The sequence below is a fragment of the Eleutherodactylus coqui genome, chromosome 1 (genome assembly GCF_035609145.1).
Source record: "Eleutherodactylus coqui strain aEleCoq1 chromosome 1, aEleCoq1.hap1, whole genome shotgun sequence".
Taxonomy (NCBI): domain Eukaryota; kingdom Metazoa; phylum Chordata; class Amphibia; order Anura; family Eleutherodactylidae; genus Eleutherodactylus; species Eleutherodactylus coqui.
In genome coordinates, this window is record NC_089837.1 from 332,837,067 (window position 1) to 332,860,509 (window position 23,443).

A 23,443-nucleotide genomic window follows, 5' to 3' on the forward strand; every position below is an offset into this window, starting at 1 on the left:
TTGGCGGGACCGGCCCTCTTTCTGGCGACGGTCCCCCGCTTCCGCCCGCATCCCTCTTTGCTTTTTGTCAGGACCGGCCCCTATTCTGGCGACGGTCCCCCGCTTCCGCCCGCATCCCTCTTTGCTTTTTGGCGGGACCGGCCCTATTTCTGGCGACGGTCCCCTGCTTCCGCCCGCATCCCTCTTTGCTTTTTGGCGGGACCGGCCCCCTTTCTGGCTATGGTCCCCCGCATCCCTCATTGCTTTTTGGCGGGACCGGCCCTCTTTCTGGCGACGGTCCCCCGCTTCCGCCCGCATCCCTGTTTGCTTTTTGGCGGGTTTCGGCCCCTTTTCTGGCGACGGTCCCCCGCTTCCGCCCGCATCCCGCTTTGCTTTTGGCGGGACCGGACCCTTTTCTGGCGACGGTCTCCCGCTTCCGCCCGCATCCCTCTTTGCTTTTTGGCGGGACCGGCCCTCTTTCTGGCGACGGTCCCCCGCTTCCGCCCGCATCCTTCTTTGCTTTTTGGCGGGACCGGCCCTTTTTCTGGCGACGGTCCCCTGCTTCCGCCCGCATCCCTCTTTGCTTTTTGTCGGGACCGGCTCCTTTTCTGGCGACGGTCCCCCGCTTCCGCCCGCATCCTTCTTTGCTTTTTGGCGGGACCGGCCCTCTTTCTGGCGACGGTCCCCCGCTTCCGCCCGCATCCCTCTTTGCTTTTTGTCGGGACCGGCTCCTTTTCTGGCGACGGTCCCCCGCTTCTGCCCGCATCCCTCTTTGCTTTTTGGCGGGACCGGCCCCCTTTCTGGCGACGGTCCCCCGCATCCCTCATTGCTTTTTGGCGGGACCGGCCCTCTTTCTGGCGACGGTCCCCCGCTTCCGCCCGCATCCCTGTTTGCTTTTTGGCGGGACCGGCCCCTTTTCTGGCGACGGTCCCCCGCTTCCGCCCGCATCCCTCTTTGCTTTTTGGCGGGACCGGCCCCTTTTCTGGCGACGGTCCCCTGCTTCCGCCCGCATCCCTCTTTGCTTTTTGGTGGGACCGGCCCTCTTTCTGGCGACGGTCCCCCGCTTCCGCCCGCATCCCTCTTTGCTTTTTGTCAGGACCGACCCCTTTTCTGGCGACGGTCCCCCGCTTCCGCCCGCATCCCTCTTTGCTTTTTGGCGGGACCGGCCCCCTTTCTGGCAACGGTCCCCCGCATCCCTCATTGCTTTTTGGCGGGACCGGCCCTCTTTCTGGCGACGGTCCCCCGCTTCCGCCCGCATCTCTGTTTGCTTTTTGGCGGGACCGGCCCCTTTTCTGGCGACGGTCCCCCGCTTCTGCCCGCATCCCTCTTTGCTTTTTGGCGGGACCGCCCCTCTTTCTGGCGACGGTCCCCCGCTTCCGTCCGCATCCTTCTTTGCTTTTTGGCGGGACCGGCCCTTTTTCTGGCGACGGTCCCCTGCTTCCGCCCGCATCCCTCTTTGCTTTTTGGCGGGACTGGCCCTCTTTCTGGCGACGGTCCCCCGCTTCTGCCCGCATCCCTCTTTGCTTTTTGTCGGGGCCGGCCCCTTTTCTGGCGACGGTCCCCCGCTTCCGCCCGCATCCCTCTTTGCTTTTTGGCGGGACCGGCCCCTTTTCTGGCGACGGTCTCCCGCTTCCGCCCGCATCCCTCTTTGATTTTTGGCGGGACCGGCCCCTTTTCTGGCGACGGTCCCCCGCTTCCGCCCGCATCCCTCTTTGCTTTTTGGCGGGACCGGCCCTCTTTCTGGCGACGGTCCCCCGCTTCCGCCCGCATCCTTCTTTGCTTTTTGGCGGGACCGGCCCTTTTTCTGGCGACGGTCCCCTGCTTCCGCCCGCATCCCTCTTTGCTTTTTGGCGGGACCGGCCCTCTTTCTGGCGACGGTCCCCCGCTTCCGCCCGCATCCCTCTTTGCTTTTCTTCGGGACCGGCTCCTTTTCTGGCGACGGTCCCCCGCTTCTGCCCGCATCCCTCTTTGCTTTTTGGCGGGACCGGCCCCCTTTCTGGCGACGGTCCCCCGCATCCCTCATTGCTTTTTGGCGGGACCGGCCCTCTTTCTGGCGACGGTCCCCCGCTTCCGCCCGCATCCCTGTTTGCTTTTTGGCGGGACCGGCCCCTTTTCTGGCGACGGTCCCCCGCTTCCGCCCGCATCCCTCTTTGCTTTTTGGCGGGACCGGACCCTTTTCTGGCGACGGTCCCCCGCTTCCGCCCGCATCCCTCTTTGCTTTTTGGCGGGACCGGCCCTCTTTCTGGCGACGGTCCCCCGCTTCCGCCCGCATCCCTCTTTGCTTTTTGTCGGGACCGGCCCCTTTTCTGGCGACGGTCCCCCGCTTCCGCCCGCATCCCTCTTTGCTTTTTGGCGGGACCGGCCCCCTTTCTGGCAACGGTCCCCCGCATCCCTCATTGCTTTTTGGCGGGACCGGCCCTCTTTCTGGCGACGGTCCCCCGCTTCCGCCCGCATCCCTGTTTGCTTTTTGGCGGGACCGGCCCCTTTTCTGGCGACGGTCCCCCGCTTCCGCCCGCATCCCTCTTTGCTTTTTGGCGGGACCGGCCCCTCTTCTAGCGACGGTCCCCCGCTTCCGCCCGCTTCCCTCTTTGCTTTTGGCGGGACCGGCCCCTTTTCTGGCGACGGTTTCCCGCTTACGCCCGCATCCCTCTTTGCTTTTTGGCGGGACCGGCCCCTTTTCTGGCGACGGTCCCCCGCTTCCGCCCGCATCCCTCTTTGCTTTTTGGCGGGACCGGCCCCTTTTCTAGCGACGGTCCCCCGCTTCCGCCCGCATCCCTCTTTGCTTTTGGCGGGAGCGGCCCCTTTTCTGGCGACGGTGCCCCGCTTCCGCCCGCATCCCTCTTTGCTTTTTGGCGGGACCGGCCCCTTTTCTGGCGACGGTCCCCCGCTTCCGCCCGCATCCCTCTTTGCTTTTTGGCGGGACCGGCCCTCTTTCTGGCGACGGTCCCCTGCTTCCGCCCGCATCCTTCTTTGCTTTTTGGCGGAACCGGCCTTTTTTCTGGCGACGGTCCCCTGCTTCCGCCCGCATCCCTCTTTGCTTTTTGGCGGGACCGGCCCTCTTTCTGGCGACGGTCCCCCGTTTCCGCCCGCATCCCTCTTTGCTTTTTGGCGGGACCGGCCCTCTTTCTGGCGACGGTCCCCCGCTTCCGCCCGCATCCCTCTTTGCTTTTTGGCGGGACCGGCCTTTTTTCTGGCGACGGTCCCCTGCTTCCGCCCGCATCCCTCTTTGCTTTTTGGCGGGACCGGCCCTCTTTCTGGCGACGGTCCCCCGTTTCCGCCCGCATCCCTCTTTGCTTTTTGGCGGGACCGGCCCTCTTTCTGGCGACGGTCCCCCGCTTCCGCCCGCATCCCTCTTTGCTTTTTGGCGGGACCGGCCCTCTTTCTGGCGACGGTCCCCGGCTTCCGCCCGCATCCCTCTTTGCTTTTTGGCGGGACCGGCCCTTTTTCTGGCGACGGTCCCCCGCTTCTGCTCGCATCCCTCTTTGCTTTTTGGCGGGACCGGCCCCTTTTCTGGCGACGGTCCCCCGCTTCCGCCCGCATCCCTGTTTGCTTTTTGGCGGGACCGGCCCCTTTTCTGGCGACGGTCCCCCGCTTCCGCCCGCATCCCTCTTTGCTTTTGGCGGGACCGGACCCTTTTCTGGCGACGGTCCCCCGCTTCCGCCAGCTTCCCTCTTTGCTTTTTGGCGGGACCGGCCCCTTTTCTGGCGACGGTCCCCCGCTTCCGCCCGCATCCCTCTTTGCTTTTTGGCGGGACCGGCCCCTTTTCTGGCGACGGTCCCCCGCTTCCGCCAGCTTCCCTCTTTGCTTTTTGGCGGGACCGGCCCCTTTTCTGGCGACGGTCCCCCGCTTCCGCCCGCATCCCTCTTTGCTTTTTGGCGGGACCGGCCCTTTTTCTGGCGACGGTACCCCGCTTCCGCCCGCATCCCTCTTTGCTTTTTGGCGGGACCGGCCCTTTTTCAGGCGACGGTCCCCCGCTTCCGATCGCATCCCTCTTTGCTTTTTGGCGTGTGCGTCCCTTTTTCTGGCGACGGTCCCCCGCTTCCGCCCGCATCCCTCTTTGCTTTTTGGCGGGACCGGCCCTCTTTCTGGCGACGGTCCCCCGCTTCCGCACGCATCCCTCTTTGCTTTTTGGCGGGACCGGCCCTTTTTCTGGCGACGGTCCCCCGCTTCCGCCCGCATCCCTCTTTGCTTTTTGGCGGGACCGGCCCCTTTTCTGGCGACGGTCCCCCGCTTCCGCCCGCATCCCTCTTTGCTTTTTGGTGGGACCGGCTCTTTTTCTGGCGACGGTCCCCCGCTTCCGCCCGCATCCCTCTTTGCTCTTTGGCGGGACCGGCCCTTTTTCTAGCGACCGTCCCCCGCTTCCGCCCGCATCCCTATTTGCTTTTTGGCGGGACCGGCCCCTTTTCTGGCGACGGTCCCCCGCTTCCGCCCGCATCCGTCTTTGCTTTTTGGCGGGGCCGGCCCTTTTTCTGGCGACGGTCCCCCGCTTCCGTCCATTACCTTGGGGCTCTTTTGTGCTCAGATAAAACTGCCTTCTTTCACATCTTCTCTTTTTTTTGTGTCATGAATTTCTTTACAGAGTCTATCCTTACAGAGTCTCTTCATAGAAATGCAGAGCCAGGTGGCCAAGTCTTTGCTCGACAATGAACTTCGTGATGGTGCTTATCCGGACCTGTGAGGAATATGGTCAAGCTACAGGAGCCAAAGTCAACTGCGGGAGGTTGGAGTCCATAGTACGTCCCCTTTCTCCATCCAGCTGGACTTTATGAAGATCCTGGGAGTCACATTCGGAAAAGATCATGCAGTCCTAGAGTATTGGCAAAATCTCTTGCCCAAAGTCAACGTAAAGATGGACTGTGGAGCCTCAGACAGCTGACCCTCGAGGGAGAGACACTTGTACTGCGCAATGATATCCTGCCTGTGTCCCATTACATGGCGGACGCCTGGTTAACCCATTTCATTGTCAGTCCTGGTGCTGTCCTGACAATCTTTTGCTTCAGTTTTGCAATTTCTTTGCAATTTCCTGTTCTTCAACTATAGGCACTATTTGGCCAAGACCCAGCATGCATTTTTCTGGAGTTTTTTAATACAGTTTTTCCGCTCTCTTGAGGCTTAATGCCTTATGGTGTTCAGGTTGAAAAATGCATGGATGAATTAAACACTATTGTATTACCCTAATTTCTCATGATGAATTTCTTCTCATAAATTACCAAGCACAGGCGTTTTCATCCTTTTTACCTATGTATTGTAGATATTATTCATATAAATTGCATTAACTCCTCCCTTTTTCCTTTGTATTACATTTTTTTTTCAATGAGACCGCTTATACAGCAGCTCCATCGCAGTGCCGTGATTTTCGAGCGGTGGCTGTTCTATTTTTGCCTGTTTAGCGCACCTCATCAATGGTGAGATATGTTAAACTCCGCTGTCAGCCGCAGCTCCCTGAGGCTAAAAGCGAAAGTAAAATTGCGGCAAACCACAGTGATTTAAATCGCGGTGCTTACCGGAACGCATGTGTGAGGGAGACCTTAGGCTGCGGTCACACAGGATGGAAATCCCGCGGAAATCTCACGCGAATTTCCGCAGTGGGACAGCACGGAAATTCCACAAGATTTCCGCAGCTTGAAGTCCAGCGGGTTTTCAAGCGGCTTATTCCTCTGCGGCCAGCTCTTCCCCATTAAGAAGAGAGTTGACCGCAGCGGAAACTGCAATAATATTGACATGCTGCGGCTTGGATTTCCGTGCGCCATGTTAATTTCAGCACAGCTTGGCCGCAGCATGTGGACTAGAATTTTGCAAATCTCGTCCAATTTGCTGCTTCATCCCGGGATTAGAATTGCCAGTGGAATTTCCTTGCAGAAAGTCTGCACCGAAATTCTGCGGCAATTCTGGATTGTGTGAACCCAGCCATAGGGTACACGTAACAGAATCTATGCAGGTTTTCCACAGCGGAATATTTACATCACATTCTGCACCATTGTTGATTTTTTTTTGTATTTTATTAAACAGATTTGCAACAGATTTCGCCCTTTGACTTGGCACCGCAGCAGATGTCACCCCTTTGAAGTCCACACCAATTGTGCGGTTTTTTTACATGGAATTTGATGCAGATTTTGGTCCAAATTCTCCTTCCGGAAAATCCGCACTGGTTCCACTACGTGTGAATGTCCACGGTAATTCTGCCTGAAAAGTACGCGTCTGTTTGCCGCATTTTTCATGTGAATTCATATTCAGAATTTGCCGCCATATATATATGGAGGATACACTGAAAAATATAGTACAATTGTTTTTGGCCACCATTATTATGGCCGTGAGAAGCGGCGCGCTGCACAACAACCACACAGTGATGTTTGTTTGCTGCGTGATGCCAATCTCCAAACATTATAGTGCATGCTGCAGTTCTCTTTCACGTGAATGATGTGTTTTTTCACACACCTAAGTATGAGTGGCCCAATAAAAATCAATGGGCTACTGACATTGCATGTTGCGCAAATCTTGGCCACTTTGGTGTTTAAGCTCGGCCTTAAGATTGCCGGCGGAATTTCCGCCCCATCTGAACCCAGCCTTACAGTACAATCCAGAGGCAGGAATTTTCAAAAATATTCACACGGCGCGGAAATTTTCTGCGACAAATCTGCAGAATGTCCATTTATGTTACAGAATTCAATTCTTGAACTACAGGGGTTAGGATCTGCAATAAAAAAACTGCAGCCAAATGGGCACCATTTAGCTGTGGATGTGGTGTGAATTGTGTCATAACTTGGCATCTCCTTACACAATCACAATTTATGGGTAAGTCCCATGGAGTTTTTTCACTGCATAATACGCTGCGTTTGCCATCATGTGGCGTCTCTCACCAGCATATACATGTCATGTGCAACGCCCCGATCTGGTGGCCATAAGGCACTTGTTTCATGGGCCTTCTGCAATCATCACTGACCCCTTCCACTCTGTAGGCGCTGCTTCCGAACACCACAGAACTCCAGGCGTCGTCGATGTCACCAGCACAAGGGTGTCACACAAGAAATATGCGGCACTACTGTTACCTTGGGCTTCCTCATCCATAGGACCAAGCTCTCCTGCTCCGTAGGAGACGTGTCCTTAGCAAACAGGATCCCCGATGCCGTGGACACCATTTCTATTGAGGCGTTTTCCTGCAAAACAACTTTCTTCTACCCCTGGATAACGGTGCAGCAGCTCCTGTGAGGTCTGATTGTACTGAAAGTGGAAGTCAGGTGACCACTGCAGCCAATCAGAGGTCACAGTTTGTATTTTTTATTATTTTATTGCATGGACAGCTGTTGAAAAAAAAATTAAAGCGGTTGCCCGGCTTTAAAAAAAAATTTAATTTTTCAATCGACATAGCTGCCTCGAGGTGTTGTTTTTTGCAGGACAAGCTGTAGTTTTCTATGGTACAACTTATCGTACTGAAAAACTTTAAAATATTTCTCCGTGGTATGAAATGTAAAAAACCCTTGTGCTATTTTGGGGGGCATCTTGTGTTTACGGCGTACCTGGTGCAGCTGACTTTATTCTGTGGGTCAGGACGAATAAAGCATAAATTTGATATGGCCATATTTTCTTTCACTACTTTCAAAAAAAATATTTTTTGTAAAGAAAAAAAAGTTACGTACTAAAAGTTTCATTGTCATCTTCTAACCCCGTGACTTTACTTTTCTGTCGATGAGGCTGTAGGAGGGCTCATTTGTTTGCAGCACATCCTGCAGTTTCTATTGGTATTATTTTCAGATACATCATGACTCTTTAAATGCTTCTTAAATCTTTTCTTCGAGACAGGATGACCAAAAACAACACAATTTTAGTGTTGTGTATTTCTTTTCACTGTGTGGGATAAATCTTTTTGTTTGTTTTACAAATTCATTGATAGGACTTTAATAAATCCAATGTTAAAAATGAGAAGGGGGGGTTGAAACTTTCCTTTTTTTTCTTAAGGTAAACAGATTTCTAATTTTTACATTTTTTTGTTTGTTCCCACAGGGAACTTTAAACTTGCAATCATTTGAATGCTTATAACATACTGCAATTTCTCAGTATCACAGTATATTGTATTTTTGCAGACATTCTATAGGTGAAAATCCATGGCAGCTCTCGGGCCTCCACAATGAATGGCACCCCGAGATCTCAGAGATCGGCAGACAGTGGGAGCCCCTTCTGTTGGGCCACTTAAATGCTGCTGCCAGTACTGACCACAAGATGTAAAGGCTAGAGATAAGTGAGCACGCTCGGTAAGGTCAGTTACTTGAGCGAGCCTTGCTCATCTCAAGTAACTGCCTTCTTCTCCGAGCGTGCTCGGTGAGGTAGCGGGGGTCGGCAGGGAAGAGCGGAGGGGAGCGGGATGTCTCTCTCTTCCACCCCCACCCCCACCCCCACCGCGCGCGCACGCTCGGAGGAGAGGGCAGTTAGTCGAGATGAGCGAGGCTCGCTCGAGTAACTGACCTTGCCAAGCATGCTTGCTCATATCTAGTAAAGGCCCATTTAAACACAATTACTATCACTCAAAAGATGTCTTTTGAGCAATAATCGGGTTTCCATTTATAGCGCAAGGTGATTGCTCAAACATTGAGCGATCACCTTGCGCTCCAAGCAGGGGATGCAGAAGACCAGCGGGGCTGCATGTCTTCTGCATCCAGCTGTTCCCTGCTCAGAGCGACCGGCTGTTATACAGCCAAGCGCTCCGAGTGGGGGATGAAGAACACAGCTGGACAGCTGTGTTCTTTATATCCCCCGCCTGTCTTCAGAGAGCGGGATACAACTGAAACAATAGTATCAGCTGTATTCTGCTGTGAATGCCTGATAACTGATCGCTATCTTTCAGCATGCTGAAAGTTCAGCGACTGCTTAACGAAAACTGGACAATGTCAGTGCAATTAGACACAACGATTATCACTCAAAAGACGGCTTTTGAGCGATAATCGTTGTCTAAACGGGCCTTTACTTGTTAATAGCCAGATAGGGCCCACTTCATAGAAACCCCATGCATATCCGATGTACATCAGCTGTCAGCCAAAGGTTAAAACAAATCAATATTAGTGCCCAATATGTGATGACTAATGAAAATTTAAATTAATTTTAATACTCAACATGTACATTTACAGTACAAAATACTATACATATATGATTTCATACAGAGGGATGTGATGATCATGGTTTTCCCAATTCAGTCTCTGAGTCTCTTTTTGACTCCTTTCCAAACAACAGGTTTACTACAGGCTGCCTTATCATCCTCCTCCTCCTCACTCTCCTCTCCAGAGGCTTCATCACTTCCTTTCGCAGCATCACTACTACCCTCTTCTTCTTCCTCATCAGACGACTCTTCTTCATCACTTTCATCATTTGTTAATCTGAAAAATTACAAACATCTTTTTAAGACTGCATAGATACCAAATGCCGGTGACAACGGAATAGAAAAGGTCATTGCCAATTATACAGCTAAAGGCTACATTCCCTCATCGTAAAGCATTCCGCTCTGGATTTTGGTGCAAATCAGGCCAACTTTGTCATGGATTTCAACTCCATTTATGAAACGGTGAAATCAGCGCTAAGAATCCGCAGCATGGATTGACAAGATGCAGAATTAAAATCTGCACTGTAGGTTATTTTCCGCGACGGATTTCCACTGCAGCGTTTGCTTGAGATTCCTTGAAGTCTCATCCACACTGCTGATTCTGTAAAATCCTGTGGATTTTCTGCAGCCAATTCTGCTGTGGAAGGTTTGCAGCCTTTTCACGATCTATCAGCATATTTGCATCAGTATTGCAATTATTTTCTATTGGACAAATGCCGACAACATTTGCCCAGTAGATCGCAAAAGGCAAATACTGATGACAAACGGCTGTCACGTCATCTAAAACAGGGGTCCCCAACCACCGGTCCGCAGACCGGGGCCGGGCCGTTAGGAGGTCAGCGCCGGTCCGCGGAACTTTTCTTCTAAACACAAGGCCTGCGGGCAAAATCGGGCCCGCTGCCTTGTGCTATGTGGCCCGCAGCGTGCCGACGCCGCTGACCACTGAGGCGATTACCAGCGGGGGCGCCCCAGCTCCCCGCTGGTAATCGCGCTGGTCCCGGCACACACTGACCTCCGTGTGCAACCAGGAACCTCCTCCCCGAGTTCCCTGCTCATGAGTTCCGCAGGAGAGGACTCGGGGAGGAAGCGTGCCGGGCTGCACACTGACGTCTGGGCAAGCAGAGAGGGACCGACGATGACAGCGGGGAGGTAAGTATATGGGTTGAAGGGGGGGGGGGGTTCTGGTTATTACTGAGGGGTGGGGGCTGCTTACTACTGGGGGGGGCTGCCTGTTACTGGGGGGGGGCTGCTTACAACTGGGGGGGCTGTTTGTTACGGGGGGGCTGCTTACAACTGGGCAGGGGGGGCTGCTTATTACTGTTATTACTGGGGGGGTCTGCTTACTACTGGGGGAGGCTGCTTACTACGGGGGGGCTGCTTACTACAGAGGGGGGCTGCCTATTACTGGGGGGGGGGCTGCTTATTACTGAGGGGGGGGGGCTACTTATTACAGGGAGAAGCGCTGCTAATTACTGGGGGGGGGGCTGCTAATTACTGGGGGGGGGGGATAAATTATATGCTGCCCTATGTGTGTGCTGGGGGGGGGGGGGAGATAAATTATATGCTGCCCTATGTGTGTGCTGGAGGGGAGGGGGGGAGATAAATTATATGTTGCCCTATGTGTGTGCTGGGGGGGGGGGGGATAAATTATATGTTGCCCTATGTGTGTGCTGGGGGAGGGATAGATTATATACTGCCCTATGTGTGTACTGCCAGGACATTCTAAATGTCATAATTAAATAAGAATGCACTAAACTCCAACCCCCTTCATAACCCCGCCCCATATAACCAAAGCCCCGCCCATGTCCCGCCCAACCTTGCCAGGCCTTGTAAAAATGTTCTTGCTTGAAGCCGGTCCCTGGTGCCAAAAAGGTTGGGGACCACTGATCTAAAACATGTCCATAATGCCCATCAGTGAAGGCCATTTCCGCCTTTACAATCATAGCAATAAAATGGCGCGGCTCTACAAATGGTTAAAAATCTACACTTTTGCGATGACAGGACCCAAAAGTGCTAGTGGTACCTGAAAGGACCAGTGATCTGCAACTGTAATGTCGCAGGGTAAGGCAGTGCCAACCACAGCGTCAGAGCCTAAAGGAGCGCCAGTGAGAGGTTCACCTCCTCTTATCTGCTTAGGAGGAGGGGGAGATGGAAGTAGGGAGGTGAGGGGTGGTAGTGCCATAATTACGAATCCCGTTTACTCACCGTGTCTTTATTTTCTTCATTTCAGCTCCCAGCTAGGGGATAAGCGCAGAGACCTAGAGAGCAGGAAGGCCCGCCTGCTATGGGCCTGCAGGAGGGGTAAACTGTATCTCAGTGCCTGCAGGAGGGGTATAGCTAGTGGGAGGGACAAACTCTTATTGTGCTCTGTGTCCATCTCCTAGCGGTAGCAGCTTTACCCAATGACACAGACAAGTAATTGTCTGTGTGCTGTTCACTCCAAAAAACCTTTACAGCAGCACTTCTAGTATGATGTCACAAGCACATGGAGGGTCAATGTAAGCAGAATGGTCCCTGTACAAACAGTCAATTGGGAAGGCTTTGGCTCCACCACAGTGACTCCGAGGGCCCAAGTAACAGATTGCACATGCAGCTGTGAAGGTATGTTTTTGGGGTTGAATCAGACAATTGCAATTTTAATAACTACATATGTAGAATGCTTGTAAAAATTGCTAGACCATCATGCTCCCTGTTTATCTCAAAAACTGGTGACGGGTTCCCTTTAAAATTTGAAAGGGGGTGCTGTTGCATTTGTGTCTACAGCCAGCATTTGCAAAAAAGCAGTACTGTAAGTGACAGTTTGACACAAACAACTGTGTATCGAGAATTTAAAGAAGGCCGTTTACTTCTAATGATCTCTGCAGCATTATATAATGTACATATGATAATATGCTATGTATACTAGGAGCCTCTTTAAGATATATGCTATATGTGATCGACTATCTGCAGATGATTTCTATGTCTAATGCTATAATATTCTATAGGTCTTAGTGATCCCTTCGTCATCCTTGATCTCTGTCCCCATCATATTTTCCCAATGGTGAAAGGTCAACGAACACAAGTTAAAGCTAAAACTTTACACCCAGTGTATGATGAGCTGTTTTACTTGTAAGTATATGAGTAACAGTTTTCTTCTATTTTAAAGGGAAAATGTCACTAAACTATTATAATGTACTAGCTGATATACACGGCTTCGCCCGAGTTAATTTGGTACTGGTGTTTATCTGGTGTTCACACGGAAAATCTTATGTAGTTGTGGTTACTTTAGAGATACCGGAAAAACATATGTTCACCATTTTGCATAGTTCTCTTGCGTTACCCAGGAAACACCACGTGGAGGTAACCATGCAACGTTTCCTTTATATAAAATGACATCAGGAAGTGAGAGAATTAGATTTCATACGTAAAATTTGGACGCTAATTCTTTTGCACTTAGAATTGAATAATTGGATTTAGGACCCATTAGCTTTTCCTATTTATGACATAATCAATGCCCGTGCCAAATTTCACGTTTCTATGACACCGGAAAGTGAGAAAATTACATTCCGTACGTAAAATTTGGACGCTAATTCTTTTGTGCATAGAATTGAATAATCGAGTTGGGACCCATTAGCTTTTCCTATTTATGACATAATCAATGGTCGTGCCAAATTTCAGGTTTCTATGACATTGGTAAGTGAGAAAATTACATTCCGTACATAAAATTTGGACGCTAATTCTTTTGCACATAGAATTGAACAATCGAGTTAGGACCCATTAGCTTTTCCTATTTATGACATAATCAATGCTCGTGCCAAATTTCACGTTTCTATGACATTGGTAAGTGAGAAAATTACATTCCGTACATAAAATTTGGACGCTAATTCTTTTGCGCATAGAATTGAACAATCGAGTTGGGACCCATTAGCTTTTCCTATTTATGACATAATCAATGCTCGTGCCAAATTTCACGTTTCTATGACACCGGAAAGTGAGAAAATTACATTCCGTACGTAGAATTTGGACGCTAATTCTTTGGTGCTTAGAATTGAATAATCGAGTTGGGACCCATTAGCTTTTCCTATTTATGACATAATCAATGCTCCTGCCAAATTTCGAGTTTCTATGACACCCGGAAGTGAGAGAATTAGATTCCGTACGTAAAATTTGGACGCTAATTCTTTTGCGCATAGATTGAATAATCGAGTTGTGACCCATTAACTTTTCCTATTTATGACATATTCAATGCTCGTGCCAAATTTTAAGTTTCTATGACATTGGGAAGTGAGAGATTTAGATTATGTACATTAAATTTCGATTCCAATTCTTTTGCGCTAGAATTGAATAATCGAGTTGGGACCCAATTACTTTTCCTATTTTGGAGATAATCTATGCTTGTGCCAAATTTCATGTTTTTACGACATCGGGAAGTTGGAGAACTTTTGGCGAGTCAGTCAGTCAGTGAGTGAGTCAGTGAGTCAGTCAGCGAGTCAGTCAGTGAGTGAGTCAGTGAGTGAGTCAGTCAGTGAGTGAGTCAGTGAGTGAGTCAGTGAGTGAGTCAGTGAGGGCTTTCGTCTTTATATATATAGATGGGTAGCTGAAGAGAGATAATTTCAGTGATGTAATGATTATCTCTGAATTCACTTTCACTCCCCCTGCAGCAAGTCTGCAAATAGCCTGTGCACTGTATTCTAATGAAGCATCTAGGAGTCCCCTGTGGTGTTTGTCAGAGTTTAGGAGTCTGGGGGATATATTATAATGCAGAGCACAAATTGTTTGCAGGTTTACTGCGGGGAGTGAAAGTGAGTTCAGATATAATAATGACATGACTGGAATCTGGCTCTTCTGCTTTCTACTCATTATAGTAGCTGCAAGGGAGTTTTCATTGTTACACATTCTCTTTATGGACCATGTAAGGAGTCTAGAAGTGCTTACTCCATGACCCATGCTCCACCTACGTTATGGTTTACCCTAGATCTGAATCCCATAGGCTAAAGTGCAATGCGAGGCAGATGAGGGCTCTTAGAGAAAGCATGGTTTTATTTTTCATCTCAGCATTGTTCCCTTATGTAAATGTAGTTCCTGTTGCTTATATGGCAGCGATATATTCTTCAGCACTCCACACCCTTAGGAGGGTCCCTTTCTAATGGCACAGATAGGTTGTGCTCCTTTCCCGTGAAGCCACAACTCCTAACCGGAAAAGTATTGATTTTTTTTAATTGTATCCACTGAAAAAAGTCACATCATAAGGGTGCGTTCACACGAACGTATATCGGCTCGGTTTTCACGCCGAGCCGATATACGTTGTCCTCATGTGCAGGGGGGGAGGCTGGAAGAGCCCAGGAGCAGAAACTCAGCTCCCGCCCCCTCTCTGCCTCCTCCCCACCCCCTCTCCGCCCCTCTGCACTATTTGCAATGAGAGGAGGTGAGACGGGGGCGGGGCTAAGTGCCGTGAATTAGCCCCACCCCTGTCCCGCCTCTCCCCATTGCAAACAGTGCAGAGGGGCGGAGAGGGGGCGGGAGCTCAGTTCCTGCTCCTGGGCTCTTCCAGCCTCCCCCCCCCTGCACACGAGGATGACGTATATCGGCTCAGCGTGAAAACCGAGCCGATATACGTTCGTATGAATGCACCCTCAGTGTGCCGTAAAGCATGTAAGACAGTTTTCTGGTGTACTATTCAATAGTAAATTTGCCCCTCCGTGCATAGTACACAACGCGTTTAAGTATGTTAGTGTTTGGGAGGAAATCTGTGTAAGCACAGAGGGAACATGCAACCTCCATGCAGATGTTGCTCTGTATACTTTGTATAGATTTACTTTTTACATTTTCCACTTGATGAGTATATGTAAAATAAGCTGCGTGCCCCTAATATACTGTAATGTCTTCCACAGCTCAGTCTCGTCAGAGCAGTGTCGGAGGAAGTCTGCCTGCATTGTCTTTACTGTCATGGATCATGATTGGCTCTCCACTAATGACTTTGCTGGTGAGGCTGTCCTTCCCATGAATGTCATCTATGGATTAAATTGGCCTCATATTACGGGTGGTGTGAAAAACGTCCAGCCCACAGTCCTGAAACTGACAAGACCTAAGGCCAATGGTAATGTGATATAGAAGTGGTGTTCAATGTCAAGACACTGGGTTACAAGCAGTACATACTCGCTGTAGCCTGACCACCTCTAGGTACAGTATCTGGGTCTTGCTGTAAGTTGAATGTAGAAAACGTCTAAACACTAATGTTTCCAGAGATCAGTATGACGACGTACAGTACATTTTACATGTGGGATTACAATGTTTTATATCTGTATTTTACACTGAATTAATAAAATGTGAAATAAAAGAAGTCTACGTCTCTGTATCCAATATACCGCACCATGAAGGTGACTTCAGTGCTTCGGGATGCAATCTGTTCCCATAGGTAATAAGCATATTGGACTTAAGAAACACTACAAGATTTTTCTTTTATTGGTCCAATTCTCTCTTCCTTACCCCCCACTTACCCGTATGCCTCAATGTGAGTTTCTCAGACTTGCATAGAGCCTAACTTCTGGTCCACATGGCAAACGCAGTGGGATTTGGGTGCAGAGTCATGTGATCTGCCAGCAGCCAGGACTGCAGTTTTTAACATTAGAAAGTCCCATCGACAATCGCGAGCAAAAAGTGGGTGTTTACCCTCAATAGTAAAAGTATACAGATCGCATTGCACATGCATCTGCAGAATCTGGGGACAGACACTGGCCCCAGATTCTACAAATCAAATCCGACCGTGTGCAGGAGCCCTTAATGTTAAAGTACGCTGCAGATTTTCTGCAGCCAATTCTGCTGTGGACATGCCGCACGTTTTGCCCCGTGTAAACACACCCAGAGGTTTTCCTGGATTGAAAAATAGTAAATAATGGGCAGGGAATAGTGGAAAGTAAAAAAGCCATACGCCTCTCACTTAAATGCTTCTTCCCTCGTCCAGCGTAGCCCCGGTCCCTGCCGCTTTAATTCTGGAAAAAGCTGCAGCTGAAGCCTGTGATTGGCTGAGAAACATACAACTAAATGGTACAAGTGCTGTAGCTTCTTCCAGAATGAAGGCAGCAGGTATCAGGGTGATTACGCTGGACAAGGGAGGGCATTTAAGAGGTGAGCATGACTTATTTTACACCTTTCCTTGCCCTTTAGATGTTTTCTTTCAGTCCTGGAAAACCCCTTTCCAGGTTAAAGGGGTTGTCCGGTCAGAAACATTACATCTCATTACTTCTGTTTGCCCATTTCCATGCACTTTTTAATATACATTGTGCATGGAAAATGATGCAAACAGAAGTTATTGACTTACCTTTAGGGGTGCCCCCCCTGTGTTGCTCCTCCGTCGTCCATGGTTACGACAAGTCTTCTGTTCTTCTTGTCGGGCCGGCTCCATGTCTTGACGGGACGTCGGGGACGCGCTTCTTGCTTCCTGGTTGTTCTCTCTACTGCGCATGTGCAGTAGAGCTTCAGCGGCTGGGAAGCTCTGGTCTGCCTGCAGGGGACGTGCTGCTGCTTGATCTTCTTGGTAAGGTAAGAACCTGAAAGGGGGGTTTGGGGGGATGGGGGGTGCTGGTGGGGGCCGGGCTGTCAGATGCAGCGGGGGAAAGGGGGACGGGGGGGGTGCTAGTAGTGCCGGCGGCCGGGCTGTCAGATGCCGAGTGGGAGGGGGGGGGGGGGGGGTTGCTGGTGGCACTGTGGGGAGGTCATTGTGGGGGGGTGCATTGTGTGTGGGCACTGTGAAGGGGGGGCTGTGGGGGGGGGGGGACTGGAGGGGGGTGGGCGTGTGTGTGTGTGTGTGTGTGTGTGTGTGTGTGTGGCACGTTTGGTGCTACTTTCACTTTCAATAGCAGACCATCGTCTGCTATTGAAAGTGCCGCTAGAGATCAGGATCTGCTCCTACTGCTGTGACAGGTGTAGCAGGAGATTTCTTCATCTCCCCAGCATGTCCCATCATCACTGGACACTGGGACACTGTTGTCACAGTGTCCAGTGATGAGGGGACATGCCGGGGAGATGAAGGAAACTCTTGCTACTGCTGTCAGAGCAGTAGGAGCAGATCGCACTGCTCTCCCTGCCCTCTCATTACTTTGAATGGGGCCGGCCGGCTCCATTCAAAGCAGTGAAGCGTGCATGACACTGGTCCTCCAGTCATGTGACCAGTGTCATCGGGAGCGCGCACTGAGGAGAGAAAGGCAGCAGTGCATCATGGGAACTACCCAGCGGCGCCATCTTTGAAAAATCCTTCAGGCAAGCTTTATAAAGGGAAGGAAAGGAATAAAAAGGTGAGCAAAATATAGTTTTTTATGGGTAAAGCTGTAGTGTGTGATGCTTCTCCTCTACAGGGCATTCATGGGGGGGAAAAAATCAGTTTCGGCGGCGGACAACCCCTTTAAGTTCTCATTAGCGGTTTTTCAATTGATATAGTTTTACTAAAAGGTGGAAGTGAAACAGAAATAAGCCGGAAGCATTCTTTCCACTCTTTGGGCAGATTTATAAAACAAATCCGTACAAAAAAAAACCCAAAACGGCTGGAATGCTTTTCGTTTATTTCCGTTTCACGGCTCTGTGGTTAGAATTGTTGCCTTGAAGTGCTGCGGGTCATAGGGGTTTTGAAAAACCGCATACAGATATTTCCATTGGTCAGGTTTGAACCTAGGATCCCGTGGCTGCAAGGTAAAAGTCCTAACGGCTGAGCCACTATGCTCGTTATTTCTTCTCTGAAGGTGGAGGATGAAGAGGAGAACAAGAAGAACATTCAAAATCCATACAGATGTTGCCCTTATCAGATTTGAACCTAGAACTCCAGCACTGCAAGACAACAGTGCTAACCACTGAGCCACCAAGCTTCTTTTCCCTCTTATTTCTCATCCTCCTCTGGAGGAGAAGCAAGAGGAAGGAGGAGGAGGAGGAGGAGGAAGAAGAAGGAAGAAAAAGCATGGTGGCTTAGTTGTTTGCACTGTTACCTTGCAGTTCTGAAGCTCCAGGTTCAGATCTGACCGAGGGTAACAAGTATGGATATGGAGGGAAAAGGCCTTAATAAAAATTAGAAATAAAACTCAAATAAACAAAACTAGATTAAAGGGGTTGTCCCGCGCCGAAACGGGGTTTTTTTTTTCCAACCCCCCCCCCCCCCCGTTCGGCGCGAGACAACCCCGATGCAGGGGTTAAAAAAGAACACCGCACAGCGCTTACCTGAATCCCTACGCTCCGGTGACTTCTTACTTACCTGCTGAAGATGGCCGCCGGGATCTTCTCCCTCGGTGGACCGCAGGGCTTCTGTGCGGTCCATTGCCGACTCCAGCCTCCTGATTGGCTGGAATCGGCACGTGACGGGGCGGAGCTACACGGAGCCCTATTGAGAAAAGGAGAAGACCCGGACTGCGCAAGCGCGTCTAATTTGGCCATTAGACGCTGAAAATTAGACGGGCACCATGGAGACGAGGACGCCAGCAACAGAACAGGTAAGTGAATAACTTTTGATAACTTCTGTATGGCTCATAATTAATGCACAATGTACATTACAAAGTGCATTAATATGGCCATACAGAAGTGTATAGACCCACTTTGCTTCGCGGGACAACCTCTTTAAGTTACTTTATTTATGTATAAAACAAAAACACACACTTTTCATATTAGTGGCACACAGAAAAGGGCAATGTACAAGCTGAAATAAAGTTATAGCAGAAGAAGCATTCTCCAAACAGATTTATTCGATTCCCTCTTGTTTATTCTTAATGGCAACCTAAAGAAAAGAAGACATGGCAAAACATAAATAATGGTGGAAAAGACATGAACATATGAAATTAGCAGTTTTAGGCCACCTGTCCACGGGCGGCTCAGACCCCGCATGGGGAATTCCGCAGCAGAGTTCGACACGATGCCCAGCTGGGGACCCCTGCGAACCTGTCCAGCATCTTCTCTGTATTGCGGATGTGCCGGCCTGTGCTTCGGCGTGCACTCACAGTACAGAGGATGCCACAACGCCTCTATAGCGATGACCCGGCTCCTGCAGCGATTCTGCAATGATTATTGCAGAATGGCCGTGGGACGGACTGCTTCCATTGACTTCAAAAGGAAGACGTCTGTGCATAGCCTGCACAAAATTACAGCATGCTGCAATTTCTTCTCCGCGAGCAGAGAAATTGCAAACCATTTCCGCTCGTGGGCACGAAATCATGTTTTTACATTGAATGCTATAGGGCTGGATTTGGTGCGGAGTCCAAAGGCGGAATCCGTCTACAATGCAAATCCGTCCGTGAACAGGAGCCCTTAGGCCTCCTTCCCACGAACGGATTTACGCCGCGTAAATTCGCGGCAAAAATCCGCTGCGTTGCCCCCTGCTATTAGGTTCTATTGAACCTAATAGCACAATGCTCGCGGTGCGGAATTCCACCGCGGAATTTCGCACCGTGAAATCTCCCGTCCTCACCCGCAGCATGTTCTATTTGCCGCGGGTGTACGCGCTGACGGCTTCCATTGCAGTCAATGGAAGCCGTCCGTTCACGCTATCTCCCGCTGCAACCAGCGGAAGATAGCGTGAAAAAACGCTTCCCCGCCTACCGCCGCGTGTCATATGACGCGGCCGGCGCGTCATATGATGCGGCCGGCGCTTCACGTGACACGGCCGGCCGCGTCATGAGACGCGGTGGGCGTGTCACATGATGCGACGGCGGTGGGCGGGGAAGCGTCTTCATGCTATCTTCCTCTGGTAAGTATGGGGTCTCTGGGGGGCGCCGTGACGGGCTTCACTGCGGAATATTACGCGGCGGAGCCCGTCACGCTCGTGTGAAGCCGGCCTTAGGAGATTTTTCTCGTTTTTACGCCGCTGCCTTCTAAGAGCCACTACTTTTTAATTTTTCCATTAATATAGCTGTATGTGGGCTTGATTTTTGCAGGACAAGTTGTATTTTAGAATGTTACTATTTAAATGTACCATATAATGTATGGAAAAACTTTTAAGTGGGGAGAAATGAAAAAATTGCAAGTGCGCCATTTTTGAAGGGTGTAGTTTTTATAGCGCTTACCATTCAATAAAAATGACATATGAACTTGGTTCTATGGGTCAGTATAATTACAAAAAGACAAAATGTATAACTTTTTAAAATGCTTTTACTGTTTTAAAATGTGAATTTAATTTTTTTTTTTAAGCAATGAAAATTGCTTACCGGCACCATATTCTGAGACCCGTAGCTTTCTTATTTTTTGTTGTCGATTGGGCTGTGTGAGAGCTTGCTTTTTGCGTGGTGAGCTGTGGTCTTTATTAGTATCAGGGCTTATTCAGATAGGCGTATATCAGTCGGGTTTTCACGCCCGGACGATATACACTGCCCATCTCTGCTAGGGGAGGCGGGACGGGAGCAGTGCACTGAGCTCCCGCCCCCCTCGCCACTGTTTGCAAGAACCGGGTCAAGGTTCGAAACGCGTTCTCCGTTTCATTGAATCCTCTTTTATATACCACAAACACAATAAAGCAAGCACTCCTTTTTGTACAAGAATTCCAGCTCCTCATTCTTTGGAAAATTGCTGTCACTAAATTATAGTAGCCGACGCCGATAGTCTCTGAGATAGGATTGACCGTATTTTCCGGCGTATAAGAGGACCCCCAACTTTTCCAGTTAAAATATACAGTAGTCTCATACGCCGGACTAACTACCTGTAGAAAAAAAAATGATACTCACCTTCCGCGGCGTTCTGCGATGATCTGGGGCCCTGCTGCAGGCTGATGCTCCCTCCTCCACGCCGACAGAGCATTGCTTTCTGGATGCAGGGCTTTTATTGACTGACGCCGCACTGAGTTAGCCAATCAGAGCATTAGCTTTCTGGAGGCGGGGCATTCAAGCCCCGCCTCTAGAAAGCAATGCTCTGTCAGCGTGGAGGAGGGAGCGACAGCCTGCAGTAACGCCCCAGATCATCGCAGAATGCAGAGGGAGGAGAGTATTGATTTTTTTTTCTACAGGTAGTTAGTCCGGCGTATAAGACGACCCCCGAGAAGATTTTCCTGGGGTAAGAAGTAGTCTTATACGCCGGAAAATACGGTATCTGAAATGAAAAAATAAATCAAAGAAAATAAATGATAAAAAGGCCAGCTGCCCTAATTCAATATATTAAGGTAACAAAATTAGGCTGCCTGTCCACAGGCGATTCTTCATTGTGTTTCCCGTGGCGATAATCCAACCGTGGGGAACACAGTGAACGCTTGGAAAGTGCAGCCCCTTGTCCACGAGTGGAGAATCACAGCGATTCTCCGCTCGCGGGCGGCAAGTCACAGCATGCTGCGATTCTCCGCGATTAACCTGTCAGATAAGCTCAGTGCGGAGAACAGTCAGCTGGCTTCTGCTTCCCTGCCATGGGATATCACAACGCCCATGGACAGGCAGCCTTAGTTTGTGATATTTATGTCTTAGTGTTCGTCTAGGTACCCTATATATGTATTTTAATATTCTAATAATAAAAATGTACTTTAGTTGCTCTAGTCTGTGAAGGGCTTTTCTTTTTCGGACCAATTCTGCTCCAGCGAAAAGGTTAAAACAAAAAAAAAAACACCATTTATTTATTTTTACACTTTTATTAGACCTAGGAGCTTTCAGTAGGTTCCGGGTTGGCACGCTAGCTTCGGCACCCCTGATTGTGCTGCAGATGGTCTCCCCCTCTTGCTGACCATTTAGATGCTGCGGTCAAAGCTGACCACACATCTAAACAGTTACCTGCCGCAATCACAGCTAGCTCTGATCGTGGCAGTTATTGGCGGCTGCCAGCAACAGCTGATAGCCGCCGGGTGTTCCGTGGTCTTGGCTTTTGAGCCATTCCATACACACTTCATGACTGCAAGATGTTTAAATGTATTCCGTGGTCCTGAAGAGGTTAAGATAACCGATCACAGTACTATTTACAGTGTTTCTTCTGCATTTTTATTCTATTTTACAGTATTTCATGCACTGCAGTCTGAAAACTAGTATTCTGCTGTTAGGAAGCCCAGGGATCTTCTGTAATGGGAGAGTGTAAAGGCCCTTTTAGGGTATGTTCACACTCTGGGGGTTTTGGTGTAAATCTGTGGCATATTTTGCACTGTGAATTTTGGTGCGGATCCACATTAAGAACCACGTTTCAATCTGCACCATTTGATGTGGGTTTTGATGCGGATCTGCAGCAAATGTCACCCCTCCAAGTGAATTAAATTTATTGTGCACCAATAATGTACTGGTGCCCAGTGTGTACCGAAGTACAAACTGCACGGAAAAAATATGTATTGGGTGGGGGACCATAGTAATATGGTGTTTAATGGCTGAAAAAAGACCTATGTCTATCTAATGACAGGCGATCACTGGGTGGGTGACCAAAGAACAGACGATCGGTGGGATGGGGACACTGCAGAACCTTTTGTAAAATTGTATTTTTTACACTGATTAAATAAGAGTGAGCACAAACTAAACTAACAGGTCACATGCTACACTAAGAGGATCGCTGTAAAATGACTCTCTCTCCACAGGGCTTCCTCACAATCTCGTTCTCTAATCACCGCTGACGCACTGCGATGGTTGGAGAGTGAGATTGTAATTGTTCTCCTCTTCTGCACTGTAATTGGTCTGTCAGCATTGACTGACCAATCACAGTGATTGCTGGGGCAGGATCGCTCTGATTGATCTGCCAGCAACTTGTAGTGATTGGCTGCTAATGACGTCAGAAGTCATCACTATAATGTCACCACGATCTACACCATTTTAAAGTTTTTTCACTTTGCATTTTGTTAACTAACGAAAATAAACTTTTAACACTTCTACCGTATTTTGAAAGCATTCCTACCTGGCAGCACTTTACAGACTAACTGTGCCTACATACACTGCAGTACTGTGCCTACATACGCCGCAGTACTGTGCCTACATACGCCGCAGTACTGTGCCTACATACGCCGCAGTACTGTGCCTACATACGCCGCAGTACTGTGCCTACATACGCCGCAGTACTGTGCCTACATACGCCGCAGTACTGTGCCTACATACGCCGCAGTACTGTGCCTACATACGCCGCAGTACTGTGCCTACATACGCCGCAGTACTGTGCCTACATACGCCGCAGTACTGTGCCTACATACGCCGCAGTACTGTGCCTACATACGCCGCAGTACTGTGCCTACATACGCCGCAGTACTGTGCCTACATACGCTGCAGTACTGTGCCTAACATTTTGCACAGTACCGTAGTGTATATTCTATAATTCAGGTTTTGTGTTTGTCAAAACGTGTAAAAAGTGTCCTGGCAGCAAAAGAGTTAAACCAGATTTGGTTCCAGCAACACGCAGCAGTTTGTACAGCATTTTACGCAGTGGTAGTTCTATATGACTGGGAAGAAAGCAGAACAACTAAATACAAAAAAGGACTATAAAAAAGAAGAAATA

At 49.6% G+C, this 23,443-nt stretch overlaps 1 protein-coding gene and 1 long non-coding RNA gene across 2 annotated transcripts in view; one reads left to right on the forward strand and one right to left on the reverse strand.

The window, feature by feature from the left end:
- The window catches only part of LOC136588752 (protein kinase C theta type-like), a 61,369-nt gene extending 44,891 nt beyond the window's left edge, over positions 1 to 16,478 (reverse strand). The window contains exon 1 of the mRNA XM_066588230.1: positions 16,362 to 16,478. Coding sequence (XP_066444327.1) covers positions 16,362 to 16,445 — 84 coding nt within the window. The 5' untranslated portion in view covers positions 16,446 to 16,478. The remainder of the gene's footprint in view (positions 1 to 16,361) is intronic.
- On the forward strand, positions 11,978 to 15,383 carry LOC136612200 (uncharacterized). Its single transcript, XR_010790367.1, has 2 exons — positions 11,978 to 12,172; positions 14,935 to 15,383. It is a non-coding gene; the product is annotated as an uncharacterized lncRNA (long non-coding RNA).
- Positions 16,479 to 23,443: the final 6,965 nt, after the last annotated feature.